Consider the following 12,943-nt stretch of genomic DNA (forward strand, 5'->3'; position numbering starts at 1 on the left):
TCATCGTATGTCGTGACTCGTGAGGGAAGGTGTCTCATGGCCAGTTGCATACGATATAGGTGAGCTATCCGAGTTCCTACTTATTCACAACTGCTCGACCTGCCAAGCTTTCGGTTCTCAGTTTCAATGGCCTAGACGTTGATTCGGTTTACATGAAAGCGTAACTAACCAAACTAAGCCTTTTGACAAGTTCTAGTTTATGAATCTCACTGTTCGGGATTCGAAAGCCGGACCCATCTTTTGTCAATGTAGGCCAAAGTTAATTAAATATTTCTCGAATGTCTATCCACATCTGGCGGTTGAATGAGTCGTAGTTCGTGGCTTAACTTCCCTCGTGGGCCAGCCCGGCAATTATCTACCTGGCAGTCGTGATCTTCCCCTTGCCTCAAGGGCCATGTGCCTTAAGTCCCCGAGACATTCGTATCATCGTATTCCGAGGACACCGACGGTAGGATGGTGTCTTCATAAAGCGTCGTTGCTGCACCCGCATGGTACTACACTTACCTGATAGATCTCAGTTCCATAATTCAGACATAACTCATCTCTACTGTCCTCTCGTTAAACCTCCTCAACTTACACCACAATGCAGTTCTCAACTCTCTTCGGAGCCGTAGCCCTCGTTGCCGGATTGGTCTCGGCCGCGCCTGCATCAGAGCAACCCGCCGTCAAGCGCCAGAATTGGCAGCAGTGCCCAAAGGCAGGCGATCGGTGCACAAACATCTTGGGAGGAGTTGGCGGTTGCGTTTGCGGTCTCAACCTTGACCCTAGATACAACTGCGTTTGCGTTTAAGTAGGTTTCTATACTTGCTCAATGTTTTTGATTACATACTGACTTTGTAGAAGTATACCTCTTTCTGTACCAATATTCACGGGCTACGGAATGAGTAGCAGTAGCACGGGGCATGGAAGGATGGTACAGCGTCTAAGCGAATGGTTGTCTCATCGGTTGAGACTATAGAATTCAAGTAGGAAAGTGAAATGCAATGGTTTTGGACTAGTACAACGATTCGATCCCTTCCTTTCCATCGTATCAAACTGTAGTAAGTGTCTTTCGGTAAGTTTCATCATATGACGCGAGTTAAGTTTATCTGTGAACATGTTCGTCGCGAGAAGAAACATCACGTTGAAATGTTGCGTTACAGTCGATACAATTAAGGGTCGTCGTTGGCGTCTCAAAAGGTTGTTGTCATATGAAGTTGCAGACGGAGGTTTGCAGACGGAGGTCACCTCCGTCTATGGCGTGATGATACGCAACCCGCGAATCAGACGAACGTGGGGCTCAACATCGATACCTTCCTCCTAACTCTTGTCTGCAGGCAAACCCTTTCCGCTCGAATCCTTCATCTTTTGCACATACATCATGTCTCGAGACCCAGATCGTCCAAACGTCGTCCTGATCCTAGCCGACAACCTCGGCTGGGGTGAATTGGGTTGTTACGGCGGTGGCGCCCTCCGCGGCGCCGCAACGCCCCGGATCGACAAGCTCGCGACGCAAGGTCTCCTGCTGCACAACTTCAACGTGGAGAGCGACTGCGTGCCAACCCGCTCCGCGCTGATGACGGGCCGGCACCCGATCCGGACCGGCTGCCGACAATCCGTCCCCGCGGGGTTCCCGCAGGGTCTGACTCCGTGGGAGCGGACGCTGGCTGAGTGTCTCAAGGAGAACGACTATGCTACTGCGCACCACGGGAAGTGGCATCTGGGAGATGTCCCCGGTCGGTACCCTTCGGACAGAGGCTTTGACGAGTGGTTTGGGATCCCGCGGACGACGGATGAGACGCAGTTTACGTCTGCGATTGGGTATACTCCCGAAGTGGCGGAGATGCCGTACATCATGAAGGGAGTTGCTGGGCAAATGTCAGAGAATGTGCGCGTCTACGACTTGGAGGCCAGGAGACTCATCGACGAGATGCTGGTGGAGAAATCTAAAGACTGGCTGTCTCGTCAAGTTGCGGCTGAACGGCCATTCTTCCTCTACCACCCTCTCGTCCACCTTCACTTCCCGACGCTGCCTCACAAGGACTTTGCGGGAACTACCAAACAAGGCGACTTTGCCGACTCCATGACGGAGATGGATCACCACGTAGGCCAAATCCTTGACCACATTGACTCCCTCGGAATTCGGGAAGATACAGTTGTCATCTTTGCCTCCGACAACGGTCCCGAGTTCAGGGAGCCGTACAGGGGCACGGCGGGGCCGTGGTCGGGGACATACCACACTGCCATGGAAGGCAGCCTGCGCGTGCCCTTCATCATACGGTGGCCGCGTCACGTCCCAGAAGGCGTCACGTCCAACGAGATCGTTCACGTAACGGACATTTTCACAACAATTTTGTCCGTCACCAAGTCTAGAGTTCCAGACGACCGCCCCATCGACGGCATCGATCAGACAATCTTCTTCAAGGACCCGGCCAGCGTCAGATCCGAGAGGCTGGGTTTCTTGTTTTACATCAAAGAAGAGCTGCGAGCGATCAAATGGAAGGACTGGAAGCTGCATCTCGTCTGGGAACCCAAAGTCAATCAGTCGTCGGGTCGGCTCGAGTCGCCTTACTTGTTTAACACCGTCAGAGACCCAAAGGAGGAATCAGACATTTTGTCGTTCAACACCTGGGTATTACAGCCAATGACCAAGTTGAGGACTGAGTTCCAGAGGAGCTTGGCAAATGATCCGGCGCCCCCTGACCCGTTGAAGGATTTTCTCTGCTCCAATATAGACGTAGACATTCTCTGGTAGAGTACAGTAAGAATGCAATAGTCTTAGAGTCAGTCTCATAGCAAATGCTGTCTTATTTGGACTTGTCTCGTTTTTGGTCGAGCACCTTTAATCAATTTAGACTTTGTGATAGTTAGTTTCATAGCATTGGAGCACATCTTGCGTGTGCACGATCTTGGTGCGCTCCGAATTACATGACTGAAGTCCTATATTGAGGCAGCCGTGGTCATGTTGGTCACGGCAGAGACTGATAATATCAGACTAGTTTGTCCCACACTTTGAAAGGTTCGGCCTATCGTAATGGAGACACAACATATGCAACTAGATAACTATGGTCCTTGGCCGTAAGCAGGCTGAGCGATATGCGCGGCCAAAATCAGGACCAACTTCTCCAAACAGAGGGCAGAGTAAGCCTTGTGTGATGGGAAACAGTTTTGCCACGAGGACACTGAGCCACCAGCAAATTCACTTACATCAAAGATACCAATACTCTCCAGCACCCACAAACCAAGCAGAAAATTTTGGAACCCTCTGTGTTCCTTCACCCCAACCTGTGCGGTCAAGGCAAAAAGAAAGAAGCAGACTCCTTTACGACCAAGCGAGCAAACATTAGGCAGATACCTCGCGATGGCCTCAAAAACGACGTACGAGCCTCTGCTCGTAACACTCACCTTCACACCGGGCGGCTTCCAGCAGACCAAGATCCTCTCTATGGCACCGCAGACAACCCCCTTCACACCACCCAACGACCTCTGCTCTCCCGTCGACATTCGCTGCCTTGTGGGCAAGATGGAAGATCTCACGGGGGACGTCGAGTGCCTGCGAGACCAAGTCGTGGCCGAGACCACAGCCAGCCTGCCAACGCAATGCTTTCCCGAGAGTTACGCCGCAATCTGGCGACCATCCGGGAATACATTCAGTGAGAATCATGAAATTGTGAAAAAAGCACTGAAACAACGCTGACAAGACGATGAATTAGGCGACGTCGCAAGCGTAGCCTACCCAGGCACAGCCTGCATCTCCGGCTGGACGACAGCGTGCGAGACAACCCTGACCCTCGAGAGCGCGCAGACGTACACCCAGACGTGGTGCTGCCCGAGCTCGTACACCTGCCTCGTGCCCACGCCGGGCGGGACGCCCTACCGGGACTGCGTCAGTCTCCTGAGCACGAACACGGAGATCTGGATCAACAATGTCGCGACGAGCGGCGGGCGGGAGTCGACGCTCTGGAGCTCGTGGAGGAAAATCTCCCTCACCGGTCTCCCCAGTGTTGCCGGGGGACCCCTCTCGGTCAAACACCCCGTCTTTCCGCTCTACGGTCGTGTTCCCTCCTCCCAGGCCTCTGGTGTTGCTGGAGAGGCAGGTCTTTCGATTGGTGCTATTGCGGGGATCGCGGTTGGAGCGGTGGTGCTGGTTCTCTTGCTGCTCGGTGCCGGGTTACTCATATGCCTTCGGAAGCGGAAGCAAAAGAGGGCTGCGGCCGTCATTGCCGCGCAGAATGAGGGGAATACGGGCAATGAAGGATATGGGCAGAAAGGGTTTGGGTACGATGCGAAGCAAGAGTTACCCGGCCACGGAACAGAGATGACGGAAGTCGACGCTGCCACGCCGCCTCCCGTTGAGCTTTCGGCTTATACGAGAGCTGCGGAAGTGGAGGGCAACCGGCCTGCTGAGTTGTCGTGATAGCATTCCCTAGGGAGTTTCTGCTTCTTCAAACATACCTACATATGGATCAGTTCTTGAAATACATTTCCTCAATTTGCTTTGGATGGTTGGTTTGTAGCGTGTAGTTTGCCCCACCTCGCTAGACCACATTGTCTGAATCCCACATCCAAAGGCGTGTCGACAAGCTTGCGGGTCTCAGCTTCGTGGTGTAAGTGAGTGAGGAACTCTTCATGTGATTGGTCAAAGCCGTCGCCCTTGTCCAAACATGGAAGTCTTGAGTCTTGGTTCCCGAATCAATGGGAGACATGTAAAGACTTCGCCCATTGAATACTGCGAAAATGATATGACAACATGGGATGTACTCAATCCGAGACCAAAAGTATATAATCCCATCATTTTCCCAAGGGCTCTTCGAATAGTACCACACAACATCATCCTCAAGCACATTCAACCCAGTACCCAGCACCCAATCCTCAAACAAATATGTCTGAATCTCACGAAACCATCATCATAGTCGGCGCAGGCATCGTCGGCTCCGCTCTAGCCCACTTCCTCTCCTCCTCATCATCATCCTCATCAAACACTCCACGAACAATCACTCTCATCGACCGCTCCTTCGGTCCCCTCCTCGGCTCAACAGGTCACGCACCGGGCTTCGTCGGCCAATTCAACGAGTCCCCAGTCCTCACCAAACTAGCCATCGACTCCGTATCAGAATACACCAAAATCCCCGGCGGCTTCGACACCGTCGGCGGCCTAGAAATCGCCCTCCAGCCCGCAGGGTGCGAGCGTCTCAAGGCCAGGTGCGCAGCCGCCTCACAGCGCGGCCTAGCCGCCGAGATGTTGAGCCTGGGAGAAGCACACACACTCGCGCCGGAACTCGTCAGAGAAGAAGACGGAAAAGATTCGTCGGGGGCAGGGGCTGCAGTCTTCTTCCCCACCGACGGGACCGCCGACGCATGCAGAATCACATCATTCTACCAAGACTCTGCAAAGAAAGCAGGCGTCAACTTCCTACAAGGCTCCGTCGAGAAGCTCCTCTTCACACCAGAGGGCCGCATCACGGGCGTCCAGGTCCTCGACCTCGGCTCCGCACAGCAACTCGAAGCCGATAAAGTCATTCTCACAACGGGCATCTGGGCCCGCCACCTCTGCCGCGACCTCCCCTTCCCCGTCCCCGTCATCCCCGTCGGACACCCCTACATGCACGCCCGCACCCGAGCCCCCTTGCCTCCCCGAGAAAACTCAAACCCGGAATCGAAATCGACGTCGCTGCCGTTCGTGCGCTGGCCGGAACACCACGTCTACGCCAGAGACCACGGCACCCGCTACGGCATCGGAAGCTACGACCACCCGCCCGTAGGCTGCGCGCCGAACGCGGAAGACGGGACGGCGATCGGGGTCTGGATCCCTGATTTCCGGCAGACGCTCGAGGCTGCTAGGAAGATGCTACCTCCCGCGACCGCGGCGGAGTTTGAGGAGGATGTGAGTGAGGATCAGACTAAGAGCAGGAGCTTCAACGGGATCTTCTCCATGACGCCTGATAACATGCCGCTCGCTGGCGCGGTGAGGTCGGTGCCTGGGTTGCACATGGCTGTTGCTGTGTGGGTTACTCACGCTGCTGGGACGGCCAAGTTTTTGATGGAACTTTTGAATGGGGAGGGGGTAGACCAGGAGACGTTGGAGGCCCTCGAGCCGGAGAGATTTGCTGGGCGGGATTTTGCGACGCTGGAGGAGGAGTCGCTTTGTGGGTATAACTCCATCTACAAGACTGTGGCCAAGTAGGCGTAAAGTAATCAGCATACTTTTTTTCTCGAATCCAAGGAATCTCAAATAAGTATCTCTGTGCTTGAGGTATCTAGCTTGCAATTTGAGTCTTGCTTACGTCAAATCGCAAAAACCGAGCTTACAGAATCAACCCTCGGCAAGATGAGCCATCTGGCCGACGGTGAATCATGTCCGGTGCCGAACACCATCAACAGATTCTCATAGCCGCCAAGCCAATCTTCTCGGCCTCTCTTCAGAGGCTACCAAGTAGAATCCTCCTTACCTAGCGGAAGTAGTTCCCGAAGGAAGACCTTCACTTGATGGTTCACGGTGCTCCGGTGCGCACCGAATCGTGCCCGGCCCGTTGACACCACGGATCAAACGGCCGAAGCCCCACAGTACGGGCCGGACCACTCGGCCATCAACGACACGCGCCGAGAAGATGTCGGCAACAGACCTTGGTAGCACACGGTGCTGACAAGACACACGATCTACCAAGTCCAAGATGAAGTATTTGAAGTTGAATCGAATTCGCTATTCAGTATAAAAGTGCCAACTTCTCATTTCCATTCCAATAGGTCCCCTTATCCCGCCATCCAACCTCATCTTACACCCTCACCTCCAAACATCCAAACCCAGCTCTCAAGATGACCTCCCACGCCACCAAATCACCAACCCCTCTCCCCCTCGAACTCATCCAAAACCCAGCAGCAAAGAACGCACCCTACTACACCCCATCCCAATCTCCCCCCTCCGGAACAGCCATCCTCCCTTCCACCACAACCACCACAACCCTCCTCCCAAAACTCTTCACCCCCCTCCAAATCCGCTCCCTCACTCTCCAAAACCGCCTCTTCCTCGCCCCCCTCTGCCAATACTCCGCCTCGCCCCTAGCCGGAAACCTAGCAACAGACTGGCACCTCACCCACCTGGGCGGCATCCTCCAACGCGGGCCCGGCCTGACCCTGATGGAATCCACCGCCGTCCTCCCGGAAGGCCGCATCACCCCGCAAGACCTAGGCCTCTGGTCCGACGCCCAGATCCCGCCCCTCCGCCGCATCACCGACTTCGCCCGCTCCCAGTCCCAAAAGATCGGCATCCAGCTCTCCCACGCAGGCCGCAAGGCGAGCACCGTAGCCCCCTTCGTCCACGCCAACGCGACCTCCCCCCCCGAAGCGCACGGCTGGCCGGACGAAGTCTACGCCCCTTCCCCCCTCCGCTTCAACGACGCATACCCCCTCCCCAAGGAACTGACCCTCCCGCAAATCGAATCCCTCAAACAAGCCTTCGTCGCCGCCGCCCGCCGCGCAGTCCACGCCGGCTTCGACGTCGTCGAAATCCACGCCGCGCACGGCTACCTCCTCCACCAATTCCTCAGCCCGATCGCCAACGCCCGCACCGACGCCTACGGCTCCTCCTCCTTCGAAACCCGCACCCGTCTGGTCCTCGAGATCACCTCCCTCGTCCGCGCCGCGATCCCGGACACGATGCCGCTCTTCGTCCGCGTCAGCGCGACGGATTGGTTCGACGACAGGACAGACCTCGTCCCGCGCAGCTGGACGCTCGCCGACTCGTGCAGGCTGGCGCCTCTGCTCGCGGAGCGGGGCGTCGACCTGCTGGACGTGAGCTCCGGCGGGATTCATCCGCTGCAGGCGACGAGCATCAAGGGCGGACCCGGGTACCAGGCCGATTTCGCAAAGGAGATTAAAAAGGTTGTCGGGGAGAGGATGCTTGTGTCGGCTGTGGGTGGGATCAGTACGGGGACCATGGCGGAGGGGTTCCTTCAGGAGGGGTTGGATGTGATCATGTGCGGTCGGTGGTTCCAGAAGAACCCCGGTCTGGTGTATGCGTATGCCGATGAGCTTGGGGTCAATGTCAAGATGGCGAACCAGATTGGATGGGGGTTCGGTGGACGTGGAAAGGGGAAGACAGACGTGAGTGATAAAGAAGAAAGCCTCTAGACTCTGTTAGATAGACCACAATGGACGCGGGTAGATTGGCCTACTGATGACTCGACTTTTTCGAAACGTTCTTCCGGAGACATGACTTACACATAGTCACGGTCGAGAATTGTTCAAACCTATTATTTGCCTGCTTTGACTACTGATACACCTCCAAACGCCTTCCTCCCATTCATCGCAATTTATTTCATGTAGGTATACTTCATAAACATTACCAAGGCTGTCAGAAAAAAAAACGGACTGTACCCTGTTTCCTGTAACCCCAGCCGTTGTCGCGTGCCCCCATGTTCCTCTTCTCTCGACAAAAAGAACGGACTTAGACTTCGGTCTCGACATCGGGCTTGCGACCGTTGAGAGCACCCATCTTGGTAATCTTCCGGATCGCAAACTTGGCCTCGTCCTTGGCGAACTGCACATTACGCATCGGACGCCACTGCATCAGACCCCGATGTTGACGGTGCAGGTCTCTGCTCCTGCTCTTGTAGTCCTTGTAGGCGGCAACAGGTCCGTTTCCGTTGCTTTGCTGAGATGCGTCTGAGGGAGCCGCACTCGCGTTGCTGTCTGTTGACTGACGTGTGCCGTTGCTACTCGCTCTGGTGTCTTTAGTGCTGGCGTCTGTGAGCCCGAGATCCGGCTCACTGCTGTTATCATCATCGTCGTAATCCGTATCAAAATCATCACGTCCCTCCGAGTTCAGGTCTTCCTGATTCTCGTTATCGCCACCCATCATCTGCGTGGGATCTTTTCCAAAGGCAGTGCTCCAATCGGTTCCGTCCTTGGAGAGCCACTTCTCTTTCTCATTCGGGTCGGTCTGAGCTAGGACATCGCGGCCTTGGGTAAGAGACTCATCATGCAGCTTCTGAACAGCAGGGGGCACTTCGGCTCGGACCTCCTCGCCTCGTACTCCCTCCGCGAAACAGGCCTCCCAGGTCTCGATTGTCTCACGCGAATCGTTGTCAGTGACAAACTTGACGTGATCACCATCGGTACCAGTGGAGAAACGACCCTTGAATCTAAGTCGACCAATTTCTTCAATCTTCATGTCAGGGATGTCTTTGAAGTTGTCCTGGGTGATATAGTTCTGTGACAGGCGCAGACCCTTGTCGCAGTTGAAGATGGGAATATCAAAGTCGCGTTCCTCGCAATCCGGGAAGTCCTGGAGCCACAGTGACGCAAAGGCGTCGGCATGACGCTTGCCGGGAGGGTAAAACTCGAAGAAGACTGGGGATCTGTAGCGGTAGCGAACAGGAAGACGGATCTTGTCATGCTTCTCATCGCCACTGATGTCCCAGGAAAAGCCGTCTTGCTCCTCCAGCTTGTTACAAGCGTCTCGCTTGATGCTAGAAGAGCTGCCGCCAGTACGAAGGCGAATCTTGGTCTTCAGTTTACCGTAGCCAGCAGCAGTGATTTGCTGAGACGTGAACTCGAATGTACCCACATCCCAGCCAAGCTGAGCAGGAGGCAGACGCAGTTCAACAGACCTGAAGAGAAGGGAAATGCGGATTCTTCCGTATCCAACTCCGCCATCGAGAGGGTACCATCTTGTGGCTTCACTTCCAGATCGCAAAATATCGGAAAGCTTTAGAGGGACCACGCCAATGATGGGATCGTGTTGCCTGTTGCGGGAGTCGCGGACAGTGATTGTCACAATGCCAGACCTCCAATCGCGGATGAACTTTTCGGTACCGGCGTTGAAGATGGGTTGCGAGGAGACCGCCTTTGTACGTGTCTTGTAGATAAGTTCATCGTTGACGAGAATTGTGCAGTAGGAACTTGGCAGCTTGCTGCCCTGTTCCTCCTTGACTTCGCCAGCGTCGAGGCGCGCAGGTTCGTACTCGCGTCCCTTGCGCTTGCCGTTGGAACCCTTCACATTGGCGAGCTCCAATCCAACAATCTGGTGGACGACGATGCTGAGAATGCCAGAGGGCCAGAGAGGGTCGGGAGGAGTGTGCTCGACAGCATCCTCCATGTCGTTTTCAATGGTGCCCTTTTCGTCCTGAAGCTCCTTCTTGTCCCTCAGTTCAGGAGGCAGATTGACGTCCTTACCATCGGTACGAAGAGCCTTGCGGAACTGGGTCTTGCCGAAGAAGCCAACCTCCCAGTGCAGCTCGCCAGGCATAGAGGTCTCGGCCTTGACGCCAGCAAGCTTGGAAACCTGGGGGAACATCTTGCCGGGGTGCTGAATGAGTTTCTGAATGCTCAACTCGACCTTGCCAACAACATCGTCCGCGGACGAGCGATCGCTGTCCCAAAGTTCGACCGAAAGTTGCTCATCCGCCTTGATCAAATCGGCTGTGACCAACAGACCGCAGCTCTCTTCGAAGACGGGGTTGAGATCATCCTGGATGACACGGGTACAGAACTGGGGCTTGGAGAACTTGCTCCAGGCGACGGTGATGTAGGGGTCGGAGCCTCCACCCTCACTGCCCCGGCGGTCTTGCTTGCTGAGGCCCGTTGCCTTGTGGATGCGGATGAACAGTAGTCCGAGCGCAAGCGTCTCCTTCTTGATGTCGTCGCCTTGCAGCATCTTGCTCAAGTCAAGAGTCATGCTCTTGGGAGCGACGTACATTGAAGCGGCGGTGCCGATGGCCCAGTTGACAAAGTTGGAGATGAGAGGCAGGTTAAGAATGTTGACTCCCTTTTCAATCATTGGCGTGCAACCAGCCTGAACCTTGGGAATACCCATCAGAGTGAAAGTGAGGGTCTTGAGGAAAGGCGGTTCAGGGGTAAGCTGCAATCTGATACGGGCGGTGGCGACAAGTCCCTGAAGTTCAACCCCTACGAGTCGTTAGATGAAGCCAGAGACATGGATTATTTTGGTGTACTTACAAATTGGGAGGGGGACACCAAAGAGACCTCGAATACCGAGGTAAAAGACAAGCTGCATTCCCATGTTGCGAGCCTTTGACGAAACGTCAGAGCCAGACGGCTTCGCGTGGTAAGCAACTGAGGCCTCCAGGTTGTAGAAGTCACCAGCCTGCTCCATGGCAGCCAGTTCGTTGGGGTCAGTGTTCTTCTGGTTCTGCTTGTGGGCCTCGTCCTTGATGTCCTTGACGTGGCTATCGGGAAGGGCGCGCAAGCTGAGAATACGGAGCGGGTTGCTGCCCTGAGAGATGTCGGCAACGCGCACGTTCTCGATGACGCCGGGCACTGAAGCAACCATGACATCCTCAAGCGTATCGGCAACGCCAGCAAACATCTCGGGATTAATAAGATTCCACATGATGCCGACGGCGGTGTTCATCCACTGAGCTTTGTTAGCTTCATGTCATCGCTGTGCAGAAATGAGTACCACGCACCTCGACGGATTCGGGGACCAGGTTGACGGTTGCTGTTTCGCCACGCGCCTGCTCACTAGACCATTCGGTGTTTCTCCCCTGCGTAATGAGGTCCTTTATCCACAGAAAGACGCCAGAGGCGACGCAAGCTCCGAGAGGAAGCAGGCCATAGAGCGAGCCGCCAAAGAACTTGCCGACAATGACGATGGCGAAGAAGATACCAGCGCACAAAATGTTGCCGCGTCTCTCGAGGTGCTCGAACATGGGCTCGTAGCTGACGCTGGGGGTGTGGAAAAAGTTCACGTTGGTCTTCTCGCTGTGAATGGGCACGTCGGTGGTGCTACCGGGCTCGACGGGGTCGGGCGGTGCCGTGACATCTTGGGCCCATCGGTACTCCTCGCCGGACTGGTTAGGGGAGGTGGAGACTGTGGCGTCCTTCCCGAGGTTCTTGTTGGGGACGGATATCTGCCAATTGTCGTGTTAGCACGGGTTCCAGAGCGGGCGGGACTTGATGCCCGGCGAGAAACGAAGGATTCTGGGATGATCTCACGTGAGGGTTTTCGACAACGTCCTTGAAGTTTTCCTTTGGGTTCTCAATCTCGACATCCTTGCCAGTGACGGGATCCCGCACGGTCTTGGTCTTCTTGCGAGCACCTTTTGGTTTCTCGGGGACATGATCCTTTGTGTCTTGGAGATTTTGTTGTTGTTGCTGTTGCTGCTGTGTGGCGTTGCCGTTCTGTTGCTGCTGGCGGGCAGCCTCCTTGGCGATCCTCGCGTGCTCCTTATCCTCGGCTTCAATGGCAGCGTCGCGCTCGCGCTTCTCCTTGTCGAGCTGGGCAACGAACTCGTGAATGTTGGGGATGCGGTTTCGGCCGCTGTAGTGTTGGCCGCCGGTCGGCACCGTGTGTTCGTCGTAGTTCATCTTGCTACCATGGACAACGCCTGATTCTCTAGGGTGTTCTTGTCTGGGATGTGGATGAAGAGTATAGACCAGTCGTAGCTGAGACTACGCTGTCAAGGTTCCAAATCAGTTGCCTAGTGTTTGGGTAAACACGAAAGAACAAAAAGGCAAAGAGAATTGAGCAGAGGAAGACCACACAGGCAAGATCGAAATGTGCGGAGGTTAAAGGTCTCGGGGGATAGGGATATAATCATAGGGATGCAGATCATCCAGCAGACCAGCAGGGCAAAGGGGGGGGAAAAGGGAACCTAACCAACCGGCAATCCCATGAAATGGATGAGGTGGGAAACGAGCCCCTCCAATTGCCTCATAGCTCCCCTTCAGCTCTAGCCAGCTAGCTCGCTTCACCATGATTACCTACTTAGTACATAGTGTACATTACCTCAGGTTGGGTTAGCACCTCTGTCCCTTCAGCTGCAGCTTGTGGGTGCAGCAACAGAGCAGCAGGCTGGGTGGGAAGCTGTGATGGTCAATGACGTAGCGTGTCTTGCGAACTTGCGACTTTGATGGCGGGAAAAAAGCCCACTAACAGCCAGGCGCGGCCCCACCCCCGAAGCAAGCCCCCGGCTCCTTACAGGCCCCCCTATGACGGAAGAAG

The 12,943-nt window shown here is 55.1% G+C and overlaps 5 protein-coding genes across 5 annotated transcripts; 4 read left to right on the plus strand and 1 right to left on the minus strand.

The window, feature by feature from the left end:
• Window positions 1-583: 583 nt before the first annotated feature.
• Window positions 584-790, plus strand: CABS01_11002 (uncharacterized protein; the record flags this gene model as incomplete). Its single annotated transcript, XM_060544357.1, has 1 exon — window positions 584-790. The coding sequence occupies one exon, from the start codon at window positions 584-586 to the stop codon at window positions 788-790; it is 207 nt and encodes a 68-aa protein (XP_060398633.1).
• Window positions 791-1,360: 570 nt separating this feature from the next.
• CABS01_11003 (arylsulfatase A) lies at window positions 1,361-4,396 on the plus strand (the record flags this gene model as incomplete). Its single annotated transcript, XM_060544358.1, has 4 exons — window positions 1,361-2,730; window positions 3,094-3,120; window positions 3,331-3,632; window positions 3,693-4,396. 4 exons carry the CDS (start codon window positions 1,361-1,363, stop codon window positions 4,394-4,396), a joined length of 2,403 nt encoding a protein of 800 aa, XP_060398634.1.
• Window positions 4,397-4,861: 465 nt separating this feature from the next.
• Window positions 4,862-6,163, plus strand: CABS01_11004 (FAD dependent oxidoreductase; the record flags this gene model as incomplete). The annotated part of the gene is made up of 1 exon (XM_060544359.1): window positions 4,862-6,163. One exon carries the CDS (start codon window positions 4,862-4,864, stop codon window positions 6,161-6,163), a length of 1,302 nt encoding a protein of 433 aa, XP_060398635.1.
• A 629-nt stretch (window positions 6,164-6,792) lies between these two features.
• Window positions 6,793-8,106, plus strand: CABS01_11005 (uncharacterized protein; the record flags this gene model as incomplete). Its single annotated transcript, XM_060544360.1, has 1 exon — window positions 6,793-8,106. The coding sequence occupies one exon, from the start codon at window positions 6,793-6,795 to the stop codon at window positions 8,104-8,106; it is 1,314 nt and encodes a 437-aa protein (XP_060398636.1).
• A 316-nt stretch (window positions 8,107-8,422) lies between these two features.
• Window positions 8,423-12,306, minus strand: CABS01_11006 (C2 domain-containing protein; the record flags this gene model as incomplete). Its single annotated transcript, XM_060544361.1, has 4 exons — window positions 8,423-10,884; window positions 10,936-11,353; window positions 11,406-11,849; window positions 11,935-12,306. The coding sequence occupies 4 exons, from the start codon at window positions 12,304-12,306 to the stop codon at window positions 8,423-8,425; spliced, it is 3,696 nt and encodes a 1,231-aa protein (XP_060398637.1).
• Between the last annotated feature and the right edge of the window lie 637 nt (window positions 12,307-12,943).

This window comes from Colletotrichum abscissum (assembly GCF_030869225.1).
Source record: "Colletotrichum abscissum strain IMI 504890 chromosome Unknown Scaffold_29.1, whole genome shotgun sequence".
NCBI lineage: Eukaryota > Fungi > Ascomycota > Sordariomycetes > Glomerellales > Glomerellaceae > Colletotrichum > Colletotrichum abscissum.